At 40.9% G+C, this 22928-nt stretch overlaps 1 protein-coding gene across 1 annotated transcript in view; it reads right to left on the reverse strand.

Annotated features, from left to right (window-relative positions):
- LOC104638896 (cytosolic phospholipase A2 beta-like) overlaps nucleotides 1–16373 on the reverse strand; it is a 48388-nt gene extending 32015 nt beyond the window's left edge. The window contains exons 1-2 of the mRNA XM_075754436.1: nucleotides 16239–16373; nucleotides 13789–13880 (exon numbers count right to left, since the gene is read on the reverse strand). Of these exons, the coding sequence (XP_075610551.1) occupies nucleotides 13789–13821 (33 nt within the window). The 5' untranslated portion in view covers nucleotides 13822–13880; nucleotides 16239–16373. The remainder of the gene's footprint in view (nucleotides 1–13788; nucleotides 13881–16238) is intronic.
- Nucleotides 16374–22928: the final 6555 nt, after the last annotated feature.

Consider the following 22928-nt stretch of genomic DNA (forward strand, 5'->3'; position numbering starts at 1 on the left):
GCTCGCTTACATATAAGTTACTGTGAGGTAAAAGGGGAAAACAGTAAATTTGCAAAGTTCAGGATGACCCTGCCGTATCGCACCAGCAGCAGTTTGTCCCTGCACCTCAGCAGATGCAAAGAGGAGGGAGCTTGCTCACGAGAACCGGAGCAGGGGGGTCCCAACGGCAAGGTGCCGGGCCACAGCAAAGCGCAGAGCTGCAATTCTCTTACCTTGGCGGGTGGGCTCCCCATGACACACAAGATGGCGACAGCAACAGAAAACCCAATTTGGGTAACAGACCTGTCAGCTGACAAACACGCTCACAGCTTGTTGTTGCTGCTGAAATAACCTGAAGGACACATATAATTTATACGGGCGCTGAGCTCCACCCTCTGCCTCCTCTGTGTGGAGAAGAGTCTGCCTATGTCTGAGAGGGAAAGATCTGCACTGTCAGGGGTGAGAGGAAAGTGGCACTTACCACATCTTTGCCTGTCACTTTAGTACCTCTCACAATTTGCTATTGCCCAAATATTGTCCTGCCAGGTTTTTTGGGTGGATTCTGCCGTGTTCAGAAAGCGTTCCTTCACTATCTTCCATCTATCTAGTCAGTAGCTGAATTTTCAGTAGCTTTTAAGTTCTTCCACAAAATAATCCAGAAGAAAAATCAAGGGAGGGGATAGCCAAATCTCACCTATTAAAATTTCTGGTGGGAGACCAACCCACTTCTGAATGGTCTTTTCAACTCTTCCTACAACAGGGGCTTGTTTTAATATATTATTGGGAATCTTCCTGCCAACCAGTAAATCAAGTCTCCTTACTTTGAAGTGCCTACTGGATGATTACCTGGCCAATGCAGAGATGCTGGTGAAGTTGAGATAAATATTGGTAGGGAAAGGGAAAGCTGCATACCTTCTGGGCTTTTTCCCTCTACACACTTCTTATAAGAAGAACATGACAACGTGACATCTCCCAATTGCCCGCCACCAAGCTTCACCACACAACCAGTGGACACCTTACACTGATGGAAACAGAGAGTGCCAAGAGTTAATTTTCATCAAATGGTAGTTATGAGTTTGAATTTTGGCCAGCGAAGGGAAAAAAATGAAATGTAACCACAACAATTGTTTAGGAAAATAGATTTACCTGAAACCTTTGGCTTTAGATTTTTCCTGAAACTCAAATGCACACTGTGGATCACCTTTAAACCACTTTTTAAAGCATTTTCCACCAAAAAAAAACCCAAAAAACCTGTCACCAATTCAAAAATCAGTCCTAGTCAGATGTTCCTGGGCTTATGCAAGTAACAACCAACAGCTCAAATTGACATTTCACAAAGACTGTGCTGTGGCTGGCAATGCAGCCACCACGCTGGACGCAGGCTTACCCAAGCAGCAGCATGAGAACTTAAGTGCTTAGTTAGGTTGCCATCTATGAAATACTAAAAAGAAAGATATCTCAAATAAAGGCCTGCTGTGTATGTGCAGCAAATCAAAGGGCAGTTACAAAACTCCCAGAAAAATAAACCAAACTCATTAGAAAGCAATCTGGAATTCAGAGCAATTAACCATGCAGGTCTTGCGCTCCTGCAGTAACATTGTTTTGACAGCCTCACTTGGGCATTTTTATAGGAGCAGCCAAGACTGCAGTGCAAGCATTCTTCTCCATGCCTCCTTGGACACAGCAAGGAGGCATGGAGCTGTAGCTTCCCATTTCCAGATATAAGAAAAAAATCAGAGAAAAGGGGAAAAAAGATCTTATTCAGAGTGGAGCTTTAGTTTTCCTCCTCTATATTGCTGTTGCAGCTTTGATCACAGTTTCTGCTGCTGTAGTGAACTGAGAGACCAAAATAGTAGGCTGACAAATTTACCTCCTGAAGGGAAGGCAAATGGAAAAACAGCCACAGAAAAATGAACTCCACTCAAAGAGGGGTATGTCTGCCTGGAAACGGAGCAACACATTAAAAACAGACCAGCTGCAGCAGGGAGACCCAGGTCTTAATGGAACAGGAAAGAAGAAAAAAAGCTCCCAGAATGTCTTCAAATCAAGGTGCAAAAGTTATTTTGGAGAGCTATGGAACTAATTTTTCCAATAGCCCCTCCAAGAAGTTAATGTTTCCAGTAAATCAGCATGGCCAAAATACATAAAACATTTTGTGTTGCTTGTCAACAAGCACACTGACAAGTACCACATCCATTTCCTCCTGGACATGAGGGAGATGGGCTACGTGATGTCAGGCCTTACTACAGACACGAAAAACGTACAGCATGGGGAAAGTAAGTCAAAGAAAGTCAACTGCATAAAGAAGGTAGGATAAAACTAAAAGGTTAAATCTGAAGCAAAGAGGGCACAGCACAATGCATTAGTGAACTAGCTAAATAGTAGGCAATATCTTCAAGGGGGTAAAGAAAGTCCTCCCCCTCCCCTTTTTAGAGGGAGGACATAGTCATGCCAGGCTTATACTAGTGGAGTTAGATTCAGAAAATATAACGCTGTATCTGCAGTTTCAGGTTGTAAAAGGCTGTTCAGGAGACAAAGGGAAGAGGGATCCTAGAAAGATTTTATGGGTTAATTAAGCTGGTCTCATTCCATTTATGACTGAATCTTATTTCTTTTCTGAATTAATGTTAAGAAAGTACTTGGAAATAAGTTATGAGGGAGGGGAAAAAGAGATAAAAAGACATATCGAATTACACTGAAGTTAAATTGCTTCATACGCTACCTGTTGGCATTCAGATAATGCACACAAGGGACTACGTGAAGCAGAATCAGAATGGAAGGAATGCAAGCCCATGCTGCTCCCAGTATGCAAGAAATAAAAATTAATTAATACAGTGTTCGGCTTCATGCAACTTACCCAGTGGGCTGCTCACTAACAGCCCCTTGCAAGAAGCTATTCATTTAGTGGAGTTCATTATTTACCCCAGCAATGACAACAGCACAGAAAAATTTCATACAAATGTATCTCAGCTTTGGTGTACAAAGAACTGCCCTCAGTGAAGCACTGTCTTCATAGCCCTTCCATGCTTGATCCTAACAGCTTCACAAGCAAAGATGGCAATTACTATAAATATAAATCTCCTCTGATTTTGTTTGAGAACATTTGTTTATTCATCTCACGAAAGCTGTGAAGTAGAGATAAGTGATGGATCTTCCTAGGGCTAGATGGAGGCACACCGCCAAGGAGATGGAGGTGGAAGACTCTGCAGCTTTGCGGAGACTTCTTGTTGTGCCAGACAATGACAATGGGACATGACAGTCACTTTCTCTTTGCCTCATAAATCAGTTCATGCCTTGTTCAGCTCAGTGGCTAGGTTAGAAAAATTATAGTAACCTGAGACAATAATTGTCTATAGTCAAATTCAAACCAAAAATTTTCAAAATGTTCTCAGAAATTGGGAAATAAGTAATTTTTTCCCTAGCTCATCCCCAAACCATTTTTTTTCATATTTGGGTTATTTAACCACTGTAAAAAATAATCCAAACAAAAAAAAATATTAAAATATATCTCCATTTTTCAATTCAACATTGCCATGTGAAACTAGAAGCTAGAAAGGTCAGATTTGGGGACCTTTCAAAACTGAAACATTTAATTTTGAAATAAGAGCTTTCTAATTTTTCACTGTTTCCCCTTGGCCCATTCTTTCTGAGCAAAACAACAGGGCTAATTTAAAATTATTTTACATCTCTGAATGCTTTCCAAACAACCATTTTCAGTACACCTGATATTAATCAGAACAAAATACCACGTTGTCTGTCTGAGCAGCAGTCAGGTGATAGCAGCATTTGTAAATGAACCATCCTTCTGGCTATCAAGATCTAAACCTGTTTCAGAAAAGTAAAAGGTGCTACACCCTCTTACCTATCTCCTGAGCCACTGCAGTCTTAAATAAAGATATCATACAGTAAAGCCAGTATCACTGGCTCTTTTTCCTGGCCAGACTAAGAGAGCTACTAATTTCCTTAGATACTTTGCAGGTGTGGTTGTAAATATGGCAAGATAGTGATCTTTGCAGCTTCAGGATGGGAGGAAGCTGCTTATTACTTATCCAGGGTATCTGAGGACTGGAGTGCCATCTTTCCAAGACACGTCAATGTAAAGCCACACGTTGAAACCCACTGTGTTTATGTTCAGAAATTGTTCTTTTATTTTAAACCAAGTGATTGCAGAGCATCTAATTGAAATAATTGAGTAAGATATTTCAATGTCATTCCACTCAAGCCAGTTTCTGAGACCTTTATCTTCAGATCTTATTCAAATAGTCTGACACTGATGTCAGTATGAAATTGCTTGAGTAAAGACCTCAGAAGAGTTAGGTAAGTATTACACTTCACCACTTGGCTGACAGGAAGACTTGACTTATGGTTATGGTATTTAGCTTCAAATTATCAAGAGAAGGGTTTCTTTCTCAGTTGCCACCAACCTCTTGTATTTGTTTTAGTAGTCACTTTTTTTAGAATCAAGACAGAAACTCTTGTTTTCTCCTATTGGTTTTCACTCTCTGTGATTGTAAGTTCTTTGGGGCAAGACCTACTAAGGAATTGTTTGCTACTGAATGTTATTATACTGGGTGAGAGTAATTAAAAAACAAAGGTTACTGTGATTGTATGACACACATAGCAGCATTTCCTTTCTAACCCTGTTGCTGCGTCAAATCCTCTTTCAGCCCTGTATGTGATTTTATCCAAGGTTCTACCTTTACCTGAGCACAGATGTTGGCTCAGAAAGGGAAAAAAGATATACAAGGATTTATTTCAAATAATATGCAAGTCATTAAGGTTCGATTCATTCATTTCTGGAAGTAACTTATCCTCTACATAGCCCTCCAAAATTAACAAGACTAAAGACAGTAGTGGCAGGTATCCTCACTGGGTTATTCTGCAGGTTAGTATAGTTAATGGGTAGGCTTTTTAAGTAAAGCTAACATCAGCCAACCTATGTCCTAGCTTAAGTAATCTGGAAGACTTTAGTGACGTGTAAATGTAAGAAAACCACTCATCTGAGCATAGAGACAGGGCAAAGAGACAGCCAATTCAGGGTGAACTGAATACATCCAAGTATATCACCAGTAGATTTGGAAACACCTGCAAAGTATGCATTTGCAGCAGGCATACTGATCACAAAGTGAATAGTGGCACAGAATCCTTGGTCTTAAAAATATCTGAGGGTGAAGTTCCATATTGCAGCAAAACTCACCTAAGAGCTAGTTGTCACTAAAAGAGGAGGTCTTGCTCCCATCCCGGTCCCAAACTTAGAGAGTTCTGCCCCCACCCCACAGTACTGGCTCTGGCACTCTTCTGGCCAAATGCTAAGGTCATGTGAGGAGCTGAAGCAATAGAAAATGACTCTCTTTCTGAGGAATTTCCAGGACTGGAATTCCTTCTTTAGTGGCATGTAGTTGTCACCTCAGCCTACAGAACACACAAACTCCCCTTGAGCTTGGTAGTGGGAATCTGACCATGGGTAAATAGCATTGTCCTTAAAAGCTGCTTAAAGCATCAAAATTCATAGGGCAATGAATATTAGAGGTGGAAAAGACATAAGACAATTCAGTGCACATCCCTGTGAGTGGATCATTACAATTCATTGACCCCAGTACCAGAAAGTCATGGGGCTTTTCACTACTTCTTTACTGGTTCTTCTAAGGTTACTGCAAGGTTGAATTTTTCCATTCATTCACTAATGGTCAACACTGTATTTTTTTTTTATTATTATTTATTTATTTTTACATACAAAATCTCTAGACATCAACCACGCTATGGGAACAATTTAAAACAGAATAACCAGAGTTTGAGTTAGCCATTAGAGCTATTATGAGTTACGAGCCTTGCAAGCTTATTTAGAGCAATTAAGAACCGTGTGACTCACTCCTGGTAGATTATGACTTGTGACAGCAGAAGACAACTTCAGGGGCTCTACAGAGTCATGAGGGTACAAAAGGTCCTTCTGCATTGATACTTACAGAACAAAATTCTGCTGAGAAAATTTTCTTGTTTGTGTCTGTTCTTTTAGTCCATTTGTACCATTCCTGTGACAAAAAGAAGTCAGAAAGTTTTCCTAATAGTGCAACTGGGAATTCACCTTGCTGAGAGCACTCTCAGCTTTATTCCAGCAGTATGAAAGCAGCTTTCTGTCACCTGCTCCCCTGAACCGAGTGTAGAAGGCAGACAAGTGTGCGCAGAGAGCCTGGCACTTGAAACACACTGAGCGTTTCAGCTGGTCTCAGGAAAGCTACTCTAACCTGTGCCAAGGCAGAGTCATCCATGGAGCCTGATCCTATCTCTGAATGTCTCCATGCATATTCGGTCTGGTTTAATTCTTCTGTTTCAGTAGAACATAAAACATAACACTTGACTGCAAATTTAAATGCTTTCATTCTAGAAGAAAACTGATTTTTCACAGGCTCAGATCTTTTTTTAACCTCTTAATTCATGTAATACCTAGGGACTTCTGAAGCTCCTACAATTTTTGTACAATGCTTCTTGAAACCTGAGAACCCAGAATAGAAACTCATACCAAAGCTAATAGAAATTTATAGCCTTCAGCATCTCAATGAACTAGGGTGGTTTTAACCTTAGGCCTCCAACATTCATGGTTTATGTGGCACGTGAGACATGATATGGCCAACAAGCCAGAAAATTTTTGTGTAGGTCATGAGAGGCATTGAGTATGTTCGGAGTGGAGCATTAAAATAAGTTATCTAATCTACACTGTCTCCTTTGACAGAGGATCCAGATCTATATGCCAAAGGTCCAAAATTAGGTCTCCCGGGCCTAGCCAGGGAGAGTCCGGGCTGGAGGAGATGCACTCAGTCAGAGCCTCTAGCTTCCAGGGGTAGAGATCTGATGGAAGACTAGATTTCAGATGGTGACCTCTCCCGTAAATACCTACAGGAATCAGGCCTCACCCACAGCCTGCCAATGCAGCGGAGCACAAACCAGTAATGGTGCCTTCTCTGCAACATGTGCAATTTGTACTCTGCAATCTCTCCCCATGCAATAGATATGTTGCAAAGTGGCAGAGACCCTTGTCTTGTATGATTCAAATCCACTAATTGTTGGTCTTCCCTACTGTATACTCACACACATACTGAATGCATTTGTCAGCCAAGTACTAGCAAGCAAGCTGTGAACCACAAAAAGGTAAAATGTCCTGTGACTTGCTCACACCAGTGCTGGGAACTGGAATGTTCATCCCACAGAGGAAATCACATTGGCACACCTCCCCTCACCCTTGCCAAAAAGGTTTCACTCACATCTATAAGGAAGATTGTGAAACATTTCTGGGCTGATGTTCACATGCCAGGACCCTGCCTACATAGCTGTTTTGCTACCACATGGGAGGGTAGTCAGTCCCCTGGGCAGGTGAGCAGCTTCAAAGCTAAGAGATCTAGGAAGCTGGAAGCAAAGGAATTGGCCAACAGCTGAAGGACATCTAATGGGCAACTCATTCAACTGCTGACCAGCCCAGGGGGTAGCCCCGGGTAACTGGGAGCAGCCAGCAGTGTCATGGCATCACAGAATGGTGGGTAGCCAGTGGAACAGGCCAGGTGGGTCCACAAGGTTTATGACAGCATGACAACTTTCCAAGCAGGTTTCCATGAAGCTGGAGAACCAGCCAACCCAGCAATACAGAATCCAATCGACATTTTCAAAAGGAGAAGTGTTGCATCAGAAAACTTATGATCGGGTCTATTCATCAGACATCACTTCCTCACATACGCTAAAACTGTGAATGGGAAGTACCTGACTGCTGTAAACACACCTCATATTTCTTCCTCCTCCTCAGACTTGATACACAAACAGCTGACAACATGGACAGATATGTGGAGCACGGAATGCCTTGTGCAACAACTGCATGCTCTTGCTTGCAGGAAAAAGAGGAGAGAGGAAATGAGAATTAAAATGGTAATGTACCCCCTCCTCCATTTGAATACTCCTTGGCTCTGTCATAAATTCTCTGCACGTCTTAGGCAAGTTAGCGAACAATTTGTAGTGTGAAAGGAAAGCAGCAACAGCCAGTTCACCTGAGATCAGGGAAACTGGAGCAACTCAGAAGAAAGACAAACTAGAAATGAAAAGAAAAATTATCATGATTCTGTTGTTATAGAATATCACTGGCCCTTCCTCCAAATAATAACCATTTGAAAAGATCCCTTTTAGACACCTTCCATTTATGAACCCAAACACTGTATACTGACACTGTCAATGTTCAGAGAAATTTAGTGTATTCCCCACTACGTGTCTGTATCATGGGAGACGACATTTTACACATGGTCCAGAAAGCATCAAAATATCCAGCAGCCATAGCATGGGTCAGAAATGTGTCTCACCCTCTGAATTCATACTTGAAGATGCTTCTGGTTCCACATAGGACATTGTCTAACCTTATGTGGCTCTGAATCAAATTAAATGAATGGTTGTATTACATTATTACAGATGCAGCTAAATGCTGTTCACTAGTCCCCATCAAACATCCTTCAACTCTGTGTGGAACAAGCTGGGAGTCAGAAAGTTAATTAATAGTTTCACTCAGCACCAGGGACAGTCTGTAAGAAGTAGTGAGCAGGGCAGCTTAATTTTCATTCAATATACTCATATATTAGGAAGTCCATATTAATAACTTCAACAGAATATATTAAGGTATCCATTGCAAAACCAAGAAACAAAGATACTGTAAAGCTATTTGATGGTTTCCTAAATGAGAACAGATCTTAATAGCTGTCTACTAACAATCCCTTTTATACCTAACATTTTGAAAGAACGGTACAGATGCACCCATGCCAATCCATTTCAGCCTCTAGAGACAGGAACAGCTATTTGATTTCTTAATTCTAGTTCTGGTTGTGAACATTCGAGCTTCACTTCCTTCCTTCTGACACATGCAGTCATCACCATTACGCAGTCTGTCTGTGTCAGGACAGTGTCTAACACAAAACATACTGACAACAGAGCATCTTGGGGGGGTCTTACCGCTACCTGCATAGTGCCGAGCACGAGTAAAATCCTCATCTCTTACACTACTCCTCTCGTCCCTCACCACTCCAGATTACTGAGGGGAGCTAGTAAAAATTCAGCCAGTCAAAAACCAACCCACAGGAAAAATTCTGAAAGTTCAAGGTTGTCTGTTTGCTGTTGGAAAAAAGATGTGCTGAAAAGATTCAGAGACATCTTCCTGATCTGCAGCTACTGGTAATTCATTTGCAGGTTTTGTGGTTAGACAATACCAGCTTTTCTGCTATTCATTCACATGCATTTAAAAAGCCGAAAGCTTTGATCCTCTCAGACACTTGCACATGTTCCTCTCGGGAACAGCCTAACTGATACTAATAGGATAATTCACAGTTAAAGTGCCACCTCAGGTGCGCAAGTGTTTGATGAATTGGAGCACAACCAAACAACAGACAAAGGAATATGAACAAAACCTTAGCCTGGTCCCCCCTCTCTGCTCCCCATGAAAACCAAACATATCACATTTTATTCATAGGTTAATTATTGTTTAACTCCTGTCCTTTTACTTCTATTTTCTCATTTGTGTTGGTGTTTGCGTTGGTGTTCATGTAATCTATTTAGATTGCAGGTTTTTTCCTGAGCAAGGTCTACAGCTTATCTGGGAACTTTATCACTTTTAGCAAAATGGGGCTCACTTCTCTGTTGACTTTTTGCAGTGCCACACTAGCATAAATGACAATACATTCTATTTCTAATCCTTGAATCCTGTGTTATAGCTAAAATATGTATTTTCCCACCTACACCTTCCTTTCACATTGTGACCCCTAACTTTCCTCAGCCTCCACACATTTCCCTCCCACATGATAGCTAAATTTAAATCAAGACTGGATGATTGTCTTTTATGTGTAGCTCGATCAGACATTAGGAACTTGATTCAAGAATTGCTGAGAAAAAAATGCATGCGTTGTGAAGTTCAGACTAAATAACCATAGCTGGCCTTAACTTGAAAAAAAAAAATCTCTTTTTCTTCCATGCATCAAGTTTTTCTTTACATCTCAAACATATATTAGGAACCTGTAGTTATGTTAGTATGGATGTTGACTAATATCCATAGGCAGTGATGGTCTACGTGCTTCATAAAAAAGGTTCACAATGAAGAGACAAGCTGTTCCCATTACTTCAAGGAGACTCGCTCTGTAGTCTAATAGTGTTAGAAACTAAACGCCCTTGGCACTGATATATAGTGTACCTCTTCCAACAAATATGGAGTAACAGAGCTTCCCAGAAAATAATTGCACAGGACAATATATAAAAACTTTCTCAGAAGGAGCCTTGGTTCCAGGGCCTGGGGTTCATAAAACCACAAGGGGAAGAAACACACCCTTCCCCTTCTTCACACCTTTCTTCCCTGAGCAAACACTCTGAAGGCAGTTCCTGGAGACAAATCTTGAGGGATTTCCTCAGCCAGTTTCCATTTCTTATTTGTATTCCTATAGTAGATGTACCAGGTCTTCATTTGCATCTCACCTGTGTCAGTGGGTTTAAGCATTTCCTGTTTATAGTTTATATAACATCAAGGCAGCAGTGCCATTAGGATAATTATAGTTATGATAGAACTCTCTTGCACACTACCAAGAGACATTTTGTGTCTAGATAATGAGGTCAGCGATTTCCAAGATTTGCGGAACAAGGACAAATTGTTTTGGCAAGGTGGCTGATTTACTCCCAAGTTCGCCTGTACCACCTTCTCCTACTGCAGACTCCATCTGCTTTTCTGCATTATTGTTCAACACTACTTTCTGCTTCAGGCTCTTCTTCCCCCAGGATGAACCGTATCATGTTTTATCCTCTGTCACCACTAGCACAGAGCCCAATGGAGAATTCTTCCAGTTAAGGTAATTACAGAAGCAATGGTGAGAGGGAAAGGGGAGGAATCATAGGCCAAAATAATATTCAAGTAAGTGCTCCTAAATAAACACCACTGAACATATTCTAAGCTGTTGTTACATTGCAAGTAACAAGAGAAAACACAACTTAATCTGCTACTCACAAATGTGTTCTGGTCTTCCAAACCCACCCTGGATGCTGTTGCTGTCTCTTCAAGGGAGTCACATACTCCAAGGGCATCCCTGCTCTACTCTAGCCTGTGAGATCTGACAGTCCAGGTTTTATTTAGCACTTAGTCTCATGTCACATTCAAGGCCAGACTAACACAGCCATTGTTGATAAACCACTGCACCATACTGAGGCACCAGAATTTTCACAGAGCCATGCTTTGTATTTAACTCTAAATATGACTTGACCATGCACTTAAATTGAAGATGTGGCCATCAAAGCAGGTATATTACAAGTGAACTCCTGGCCCAAACAAAATCAGTAGCAAAACTCTCAGTAAGAAATGTGCATCCTAAAGCAGCTCTATCACTCTCAGCAGCTATGCAAAGAGTAAGCTTCGTAGAAAGCAGAGCGGCTAACAGGAAAAGCATTGCAACTACCTAATGTCCTAGCAATCAAAACAAAGCACCTTGCACTCTACGTGGTTGGTAAGTCATTGCCAGACATTTATCCTTTCTATAAAATCTTAATCTAACCTACGCAGACTATCAGGATGTTAGCATAAGGCCTGCTACTCCAGGCTCCCTTACCATTTCCCAGAAGACACAGTGCACACCAACACTTATTACTGCATGAGATTTTGCAGTCTCTTAATATGCCTTAAGCCAAATATCATCTTCTTGGCTAAGGTTCCTACTGCATCTGTACACAACTGTTTCTCTCAGTGTTGCTATAGCTGTACATTATGACACTCCTTAAACACCCAATACATCAGCTTTTGGCACAGCTCTCTTGAGCAGGTGTGCTGTGCAAAGCATTCTTCAGGACTAGCAGGGATTAAATGGCATTTTGTGGGTCCCAGGAGCTGCAATGTATATTGCTCTGAGCTCCGTAAGGCCAAGGCCAAGTTTCCTCTGCTCAGCAGACCCAAAGGATGTTGCGCATTCGGATATACAAAGATAGAAGGAGAAGAGAAGAAGGACTATGACTAAAGCGTAGGATGAGTCCAGCACCACCGAATTTTTAAATGGCTGACTCGCAACTATTTAAGATAAAGCTTTCCACATAAGCACGCTCCCAAACGCAGACATCTGGAAAACAAGCGCTTCTGAGCTAAAAACATTTCTGAGGTATTCCAAGAAGGTACAAGAAGCTGGGAAACAGATGCTTTGTATAAAATATCTTCCTAAAACACTCCTACAGCGAAGCTTCTGTGACCTTGCCATTTTTGCTGAAGCTTCTCCTTAGATAATATCACATGGCCGGGATACTTTGAAAACTTGGAATTGCTAAAGGCTTTATGGCTAGGGGTTTTGCTGCCCTTAAGACACAGTGACACCATGTGGCCAATTGGTTAGCCCGGAAACGACATGCTAATGCAAAGGGCAGCGTACGATTTTCTCATTTTTCTTTTGCTGTATTAAATTTTGCTTAGGGATGCTCAGATGCAACTATATTGACTGGTAAGAGTAAACTTGGATAGAACAATTGTCATCTGAGCAGGTAGATAAAACTAAAGCCAATGACCATTTGGGATTTCAGCACATGTTCAACAGTCTGACATTTGCAAAAGTGTCCTCTGAAAACACAGCTGTAAGTTCAGCAAGTAAATACCCATAAGCACAGTTTGCACATGTGCCAAAACGTCATATTCATTTGGTAGAAGCAAGCAACTGGTAGAACTATGATTCTGTGTTATTCTCAAAAAAAAGCGCACCTGGAATGTGAAATTTTGAAAATGGATAGATTTTTGCCTTGCTCTCATGGCTTGTTTTCCTTCCACGTATATGCAGATACCTCCATTTATTTTTACAGACATTCTTGAGGAAAGTATTTAAATTCGCAAGTGGGAATATTGCTGCTAGAAATGTTGTCAGTAGTTGTTACCACTCTGCGTTATAGAATATGGTGATTGATGTGATGAATCACCTCTCCCCAGCACAGCGCTTTTTTTTCCAAATCAAGTACTGCACATTCAAAAGGTACAGCCTATGAAGAATAGTAAGAATGGGCAGATTTCTTTGAATGACAGCCACAGAGACAGGCAGGCAAACAGGCAGATGAAAACTGAATACAGATTACTTATATATCCCTCAAACAGAAAGGGAATAATGCATTAAATAAGCTCTTCACAGAGAATATATTCAGTACTACTATATACTCAGTATTACTATAAAAAAATTAATGTTCAGTAAGAAATGTGTATTTTGAGGTAGGGTTCAGAATATCTTGCTCTCAAGAGCAGAATAGAAGGGAAAATATAACAAACGTGACTCTCAGTTGCATAGGCTTTGCAGAGTCAATGTTCCATAAATGTTGGGGGGTTTTATTGATTAGTTAGGTAACATGCTGGTGTAATTTTTTGTTCAGTATTGAACTCCGGGTGAGCAATTTATTTCAATGCTGTCACAATGCATCTGAACTTAAATAGGTTAGTTTTTGAGAAGTGATATAACAGGATTTTCACTTACATACATAATAGTTTCACCTATACACACTGGAGTTTAGCACTTGGGAAGCACCAGCTAGTTAGACACAGGTCTTCGTGATTGTTCAAAATAGGAGTTTGAGTTGAGGAAGATTAATGACCTGATCCTGCAAATTTTGTCACCCTGACTAGTGAGATTATGCTGCCATCTTGTGACCTGTAAATTTTACTTTGCTACAGTGACATCAATTTTCCCTCTAGACTTGGAGGACATTGTACATGTCTCCCTGGGATACCGGTGCAATGACCGTGCTTTGAACAGCTGAGCTGCCTTTTATATTCAGACCCATGTTTTCTCTCCTTAGCTTTCTTACCTGTGACTCACAGGCTGCACCCTTCAATGTCATTGTCGTTGCTAATGGAAGTGCTGTTCATGGACCAGCCTGGGTAGGGACTGGAGGCAGCCCTGGGGGGGGGGGTGTGTGTGTGTGAATCCCATAGTTTAAAGGAGTAGGGTTTTGTAATAAAGGCTACAGAATGTCCCCCTGTCTGACGGAATCATCCATACGGGAAAGCAAAACACACACTTAGCCAGCATTTGAATATGACACTATACACTGAAAAAAGACATATTCTTTACAGCTGGGAAAGAGAGTGATTATAAATGATCATACAGTTTTGCACATTGATGATAAAATTTTCCTCTCCATCTTCACAAGTGTAAAGCTTGTATATTTATGGTACAATTTTTCTTGCTTGAAAAAAACCCTGTGTTATGATTGGCTGTATTCTGAATCTAAACCAGGTTGCTCCATCTGGTCAAATTAAATAAAACAGCTGTATGTCAAACTGATTATGCTGTTCCCTTGAAACAATACAGACTTCGGTTGCAGTGACTGCTTGCCTATCATTTTAGAATACTTGGAAAAAGCTTAGTACGGCTACAATCACACACACCCCAGCCCTCCGTTCCTTCCTTATACTGTATGGGCTGCCATCAGTGTTCACTCCCAAGGCACTTCAGAAGAGAGGACATAGAATCAAACCTTGAAATGCCGACAATCTGAAATGCACGTGCAAGGAAGGAAGAGGGACATACCAGGTACAAGCAGGCTTGAGAGCTCTGAGCTAACAAGGCAGCTGCTCTGAGCTCAGATACATGTTTGGGAGAGCCCACAGAAGGCATGCATAGCTAAAAGGTTCCCTCAACACACCCGACTGGAGACAAATCATCAGTCCTTCTTCACTACCAAAGCCCCAACCACCATTACACACCCAAATTATTTAAGTAGTTTCTCTCTAATCTTTTTATGCCAAAGTAAACCAAAGCATCCTGCATTTAGACACTGATTAGAGTTTCCAGGACATAGTGTGTTTTCTTCAGGATATGGCACAGCAGAATGAGGGATCCCAGCTAGCAACTGAAGGTTATGTTTGCCTGTTCCCTGGTTTTGAGGAGGCTAATTGCATTGCATTGATTCTATAAATGGAACCTCAAATCTTGTGACAGTGGAGACTTTATACTTTCTTAGAATACGAAAATATTCAGGGAAATACACAGCCAGCTGAATCATCTCTGTGAGACTTAGCAGTATATTTCAACAATCACAATAATAACTATTACTGCTGTGGCAGTGCAAAGCTCCGGGCAGATTTACAGCTAATCCATTTGCAAAGTTAAGTCAAGAAAAAAAAAAAGAAGAGTGTGAAGTCATGTGGTTACAGTCCCTCAGTGAGTCTGTGATGATAGGCATAGACCTTCCTTACAATCAATATTTGTTCCTTCAGAGGACAAGGAAGACGTCTCAACTTTCTTTCTTTCTTTCCAGCATTCCTGACAGCGAAGCAATTCGTCAAGGGAGATATTTGTATAGGCACATCAGGAGGAGAGTCCTTGACACTGTGCTGCAAGTTAGCAGTGACCCATCTGACGTGGCACGGCCAGGTGCAGGAGAGACGCCACAGCTTGCACAGTTGATGTGCCTGAGATCCAGGAGAATGTAAGGGTAAGGGGCAATTGCAAAAGTCTAAACCTACTGTGTGAGGTCCAGCTGGGGCAGCTGGGTCTGCTGAAAAGGCTCAGAAAGGACGTGTTCCTGCAACTGTAAATGCTTTTTACTCTGGAGAGCCACTTTCTGATCCTCTCCTCAGAGCTGGAAGTGAATTCCAGTTCTCACAACTAACTGCTACACCTCCTTTGCAAAAACATAATACTCTATTTGAGCAAGCAGTAGAATAAATAAATCATCTCTTACCAAAGCTTGTCTTTAATATGCTGTATCCCAGTGAAAGAATGGAGTTCATTCTTTTCCCCTCCTTTCCAGCAAGCACCAACTCATATAATGAAATACGCAGCATCAACTGGACATTATTTCAAGAAGCTAAAAGCAGATCTTGATGACTATCAGGGGAACAAATATTCCTTTCAGCTGCACATACCCGGAGCTGATATACTCCTATATATATAAGTATAAATATGCTTCTACTGCTCTTTGCCTGTCCCCTTATCTTTCATTACTGTCTCTTACAGCCAACTTCTTCCACAGCCAAGAAAGTATTTAATCTTTCTGCTGGGTTTGGATGATGTGTGTTCTTGTGCAAAAGGTCAGCTGAAGACAATGTACCAGTGAAACTCCAGAGCAGCCTTCAGACTACAACCAGAATAGAGTTTCAATGGCAAACATTCATTACACCTAATCTCTGCACAGAGAAATGCTCTAGGCCCAGTCCTTAAGCCCCCACTGCTCTATTACTGACTTCATAACTACCCAGTAAATCATGATTCTAGAAAATGGAAAGAGGAAAAATGAATCTCTATACGCACTCAGCATTCATTTCTGTAAGATGCTGATCACTCTGGAACCAATCTAATATTTGTGGATATGTAAAATCCCATTGATTTCAGTTGGAAGCCTTTCAGGATGTGTGACATCTGATCTCATTAGTCTCATGGTCAAAAATCCTGGAGACAGTGTTCAGGACTCCACCTGGTAAGCTGAAACAAGAAGTCTTTAGAGCAGACAGATACTACTACAGAGACCCTTCCTTTCACTTTTGAAAGCTGAAGGTATTCTGTTGTCAGAAAACCTTTATGAATCCAGACTCATGTTCAGGGATTGCTGCTGTTTTTAGTGTGATGGTAGTTAGCCAAGGATACATTGGACATCCATAATTGGCAAGGACACATCCTCTCTCTCAGGCAAACTTAATCCACATATGAAAATACAGTCACATGTTAATGATAAAGGTAAGAAAGGGTCCTATTTTCCTGCAGGAATCCTTGCAATGGCAGCGTTGGCATATCCATATTCTTAAAGCACAGCTCCAGACTTACAGATATTTTATTTTTAGGTAAAACCCACCTCCACAACAAGAGTTTGAGCCGGGCCTACCATTTCTTCCTCATTTCACAAGGTACCATAAGCACTAAGTGAGCCCTCTGCCATGAAGCAAATATCATCTTTAAATCTTTCTAATATATAATCTCCTCTCTGTTACAGTAACACACCAGGCTCTTCCTTCTCTGATACAGTCTGCCTCCAGAATGTATTCAGGTTGCAGCAGCAATCCAAACTCACCAAGACCTAAAGTCGTTACTCTTCAGTGTTAACTGAAGTAGTTTGAGAGCCTGCTAATTGGACTAAAGCGGGAGTGGTGATAATACCCTTCCTTTCAACCTACTTCATCACAATAATCTAATCATCTGTATTATAATAAGAGATAGAGAACTCATTTTACAAACTTTGTCAACAATGAGAGCTTAAAATAAAGCTGGCATTCTTCTTGTGAGAGACATGAGGAAAGAAAGAAAAGCAGAATTCAGAAAACCTAGCAGAGTGAAACAGGCTAAAGTAGGAGGAGAATAAAACAAAGGACCAAGGACAAAGGAGCGATAAACAGCAGATGCTCAGACCTCTAGCTGCCCTGGGGGCCACAGCAGAAGAGCATGGTGGTTTGGTCTGTGGCCCTTCCCTGAAAGTGGAGGTAGGTACACGCTGTGCCCGCTGTTTCTGCTGTGCCTGCAGGAAGTTAGAGCTGAGGGTGCTGCAGAATTGCCAGCCAAGCAATGTCATGAGATCTGAGCTCATCAAAGCACCTCTTGTTTCAGTGAAACATTTTTTAGATGATGAATGGCTTTTGAGAAACCAGACCTTTTATTTTCTTTTTTCTCTTTTTCTGCTGAAAAGTCTGTTTGGAGGTACGTGACATGATAGTATCACTTTCAGAGGCATGAAAAGATTGCAAACATGCTTAAACACGCCTTCAGTTTTTAAACTTCTTTAATGAAAACCTAAAACACATGAAGAAAAATCTCACAGAGATAAAAGCATTTCTGATTGTCTCCACGTGGGATATCGCACAGGAGAACTGGAGACCGCAGCAAGGAGGAACCATCCAGACAGACCACAGATATTCATCTGCTCCCAGAAGAACTACATTTCTTATACTAAGCCACCTTCCAGCTAGAACCTCCTTGACGCTGTGATCTGTGGATGTGGTGACCCACAGAAGAATCACTCCCTATTTTTTATGTGCAGCAGGAGGCTCTGTCTTCCAGGAACACCACCTCATAAGGAGAATTTTGCACCATTCTACAGACAGAATAACAGGAAAGCAGCTGAGACGTGCATGGGCATTAGTCAAGTCATGACTGTATGTACAATGATTTAGCCTGAACAGCTGGCTAGGAGGTCATAGAAGAAATGTATTTTACTATGTGAGTGCTAGATGAAATGACTCTGTTGCCAAACTTGGCTCAGAGCTGGAACAGCCGCAGAGCATACATAGGATTTATGAGACTAACCTCTGGATTCCTTCCCGAGCCCAGGAAATTGCATTCCTTTGAGGTCTGGACTGATGTTCATTGATAATGCAAAATTATGCTCTTCTGCAGGGAGAAGAAAAACAAAGCAGAAGCACTGGAAAGCCAAATAACCTTATGTGGAGAACTGAAAGGAATGAAGAAGGATAATAAATTGCTCTTTTAAAAATTCTACTCTCCTTTCAACACAGAGGAAGGGAGAACTTGCACATGCAAAGGACAGGGAGCAAATGATGAATCCATGTTCTCAAAAATTCAAGCTATTTTTCTTAAATTTGTGAATTGAAAGGTAGAGTGCTATTACCTGCCTCAGCCCATTATCACCCTGTGTGTGGTGTCTATTATATGGCTAATCAGGCAGACACAAATGATGAAAATACCCAGAAAGCAAATGGGCAAGCAGAAAATGAAGCAGAGAGAGAAGACAGCTCTGGCCTGAGTATCACTGAACTCCCTCTGCTTAGGAACTAGTAGGCACTAGCACCTTCCAGGATCAAAGATTTCTCTCAGACCCCAGAAGATGAAGAGGTCATCTAAGGGCATGAATGGGGTTGGATTTTTACCAAGATTTCAAAACTTATTGGTCTAATGTGGAATAAAAATCAAGAGTTTTTTCTGAACCCACCATAACCACCCATGTACCAATAATCAACAAACTGTTGATCAAAAGAATAGGCTGGGAAGTGTGAAAACCTAATCAAGCACAGCTGAGGCATGAGTCAGCCTCCCATGGAGAGCCCCAACTTTTAGTTTAATGGCTATTTCAAGGAGACTTTTACCACCTTTCTTTAAGAGGATAAACCAGAGTTATGCAACTAAGTGCTAATCTTGGAGAATTTTATTTTTTTTTTAAAATACCTTTCTTACCTCAGGACTCTCTAGCAGTTAGAGAACAAAGGACCATGCTATTTTCACGTCTGATTAGTGACTGAAAAATCTGAGCGGAATCAACACAAAATGAAGTAGGTAGAATTTGTTCCTTGATTTCTTCATCATCGACCTCAAAGTGAGAGATCTTGAGAAATTTTCTATAACCTGTCATTAGAGCTTCAGTGATGGAAAGCAGTTATTACCTCTTCATGAAAGCATTAGTTGTCAGCATCCCAAGACAATAACTGTACTAATAATAACTGATTGCAAAACCACTTAGTTAGGAAAGTATACAAAATACAGATTCCAGTTACTTGTTTCTAAGTAGGTATTGTGTCCTGTAGTAGCCAGTGATACTGTCATTCATTGCCTTAAAGAGAAAAATGGATTCACCTTGTGGCTGAGCAATTGGCATCTTGTAACCATGCTTATTCTACTAATCCCAGAGCAGGCGGCGGTTACGTACGCTCCTCTCTGGCACTGCACAGCGATTCCAACCATCTGGCTGGGCCCTGGGCCATCTCGCTTTCACTTGCATATGTATGTCTTCTAGCAGAAGGAGATTTCTGCTGGGGACCCTACATTCTACAAAAAACATACATGTAATTACAAAACAGATTTTTTTAAATCTTCTGGTTTTCCTTTTCTTTCCACTGTTCATTCCACCCCTCCTTTCCAACACACATTTATATGCACCCATACCCCTCCACATACACTCACATACTTCTTTTTATGAAGAGGAGAAGTTTAAGAATCAATACCCCTTGAATGCACTGTTTTCTTTCTTTTCTTTAGAAATGTGCAATTCATATCTCTATTTTAGTTGATTTATTATTTTGCCTAGCCGAGTTATGATTTTGATTTTGGGTATTGCACATACTGAAATTCCACTGCATGTACTAGACTGGAGTGAAATATTTCTACATATTTTCCCATCATAAAGTAGAAACTAGTAAAAAACCCACTTGTGAGACAGTAGCAGGCAAAAGGGCTTGTAATGGATCACTTCTAAAAAGCCACCATGTCTAGGCTGCACAATATTTTCTTCCACAGAGCTGAAGGATGATGATAAAATGCTGATGATAAGAAGTATTGGAAATCATTTGCAAGAGTGTAAGACACAATAAATCAGTGACTTCAAGCTGAAGGCATTGACCTTTCACTGTTCACAAGAACTATGAACAAACCTCTGAAGTAACTGAGATTGAGAAGGATAAGTCTTAAAGGAGCTGTGACGGGAATATTACCATGGCAATCATAATCAATTTTTTATGGTCACATTTTAACAAAATTACTGTCATGGTGAGTTTTATTTTAAAAGGAAAAAACCTTATGCCTGATAAAATCTAGGCGTGTTTGAAATAACTACCTTCCCTTTTCGATGGGGATGCTCCTGACTTGCGCCCGACAAATCAAATGCACAGATTGTTCTGCAGGATACTCTTTTGCCATTCCTCCTTCCATTTTTTTATAAGGCAATGGGACTCATTTATAGGGAGACTTGGACAGCTATATCTAGTCTGATGAGAGGGGCAGAAATAAGCAAGTACTCAAAATGAAGCATGTCAGAAGTCAGTTTCACATCCAGTTTTCGCAAGCATCACCTTTTTGCACTGTTCCAGGACAAGCTGACTAAAACTGCACTGTGGCAGGGTTTCATATGGCCATTAGAAATCTCATCACTTCAAAGCAAGGGTTGGGTTTTGCTCTGTAGCAACGTGCATACGCCACCACTGGCAGCTTTGGATGGAAGGTGTGTTGTGGGTGACATATACAGGTTCATACATTGCCACTTGCCAACTGCTTCTCCCGGGTTTGTAAATCTTCAGTGGGGAACCACAAACAGCACAACATAAAAGTAAGAACTGGTGTCTCCACAGGAGCTACAGTTCTTTTTTGTTAATCAACAAACCGCTTCCACCACTTAGCTGTACTTTGACTTGTACCTACAGTACTCACAGTATTCACTCATTAAAACCATCCTAAAAATATCTTTAGGATCCCCAAGGGGTCCATGGAATTATTTGCCTGCTAGGTTCAAGGGTAGCAACTTTTCAAAACTCTACCAGTTCCTCTCAGACTGGAATCTGTTTCTCAAAAAAAAAAAAAAAAAAAAAAAAAAAATCAGTTCCAGTGTGTACTTTCTTCTTCTAAGAGAGGAATCTTTCCTGAACACCTGTCTCAACAGAACTGACTGGAACTGTGTCATTCACGCCTGGTTCAATTTATCCCTCAGTTTCCATGAAAGATGATGCTCAAGGCATGTACACATTCCAGAAGAGAGGAGGAGATTCCCTCCTGAGGTATTTGTACATGTGCTAAAGGAAGTCATAGGTTCCTGTACCTGTTCTGACTGTGGATATAATGCATGAGTGGTGTACATAATTTAAAAGGATAAACAAACATTTGTTTAATGCTTCATGGACCAGCCTTTCTATTTCAGGCAAATGCACTAAAGAGAACATCAATATGCCATTTCTTAGAACCTCAAAAAATTAGAAAGAGCCCTCAAGCTCATCTCATCCCAACATCTGATCAAAGCAGGACTAACTTCCAAAGTTCAATCATGTTGCTCTTCTTTTTTTTAGTCAAAAATGTTCATAGACAGTGAACAACCTCTTTGGGCACCTCTTTTAGTGTTTAACCATTCTCACTGTGAAGGATTTTTTTTTGACTGTTGTTTCCCAGTTTTCCCATGTTGCAAATTGTGACCACTACGTGTTGTCCTTGCACTATGTATTTCCTGCTAGTAGAATAGAGCATGCTCTGTCTGTATCACTTTTTTAGTTGGAACATAATTTTTTTTCTTCAATAGTGTCTCAGCTGATGTCAGTGGATTAATTAGTTGAACTTTCTCTCACTGTCTGACTGTTTTGCCTACCTGCAGATCCAAGGTAACCCACAAACTGAATGAAGTAGCTCTCTAAGCACCCTCCTCACCAGAACAGCTGTGAGTGTTTACCAGCCACCATGTCTCTAGCATGCAAATTATTGTATAAAAGATGATCAGGTATTCAGCAGGAATCTCTAGGGTACCTGACCTTTCTTATTTAAAGTCTTGAACACTGTCACAATAATCAATTACCAATACACACTCCAGCACAGCCTGTGTCATATGTTTGTTTATAAGCATGGAACCATAAGCAGGATTTTAACCTTGATCCTGAACTTGACAGGGAAGGGTAGCGTGTGATTGTGTTCTTGAGTTATAATCCATCCTATAGAAAATAGTCTGGAAGGTTACAAAGGCTACTAGAATAACAAAAGGCTTCAGATGGCTTTATAGTGTTAACATCTCATACTATGAACACAAATATCCACCATAAAGTTGCAGCCAGATATAATTTGATAGATAGACCACAAAACAATTTTTTTAAATTGCATCTGCATAAATCATAAGAAAGGAGACCACGGGAGGATGTGGAGTTATTAAGAACAACAGTCCAATTGAGAGAAGAATCCCCCCCATATGAATTGCTACTTACAAACTTTTCTTGCAAGAAAAAAATGCCCTTAACATCAAACAAGGGCCTTCCAAACATGCGTTTCACTGGAAAGTAACATCGTCGTGCCCCACTTTCCAACAGACAGTGCACGCTCCACTGGAACATCCCCAGAGCTAAAGCAGCATGCTCTCTCTCCAGTCCTTTGGCAGCAGCCCAGAGCTGCATGCCGGGGATTTAAGGGAGGGTTTATTGAGAGTTGGTGCCTACTTGTAACAATCAGGTCTCAAGTGTCAAGTGAGAAAGATATATTAAAAAAAAAAAATTTTTTTTCTTCCTTTAGGCATTGCTACTTCTGTCATAAGGAAGGGGAATGCCG

This window comes from Balearica regulorum, chromosome 5 (assembly GCF_011004875.1).
Source record: "Balearica regulorum gibbericeps isolate bBalReg1 chromosome 5, bBalReg1.pri, whole genome shotgun sequence".
In the NCBI taxonomy this organism is placed as follows: domain Eukaryota; kingdom Metazoa; phylum Chordata; class Aves; order Gruiformes; family Gruidae; genus Balearica; species Balearica regulorum.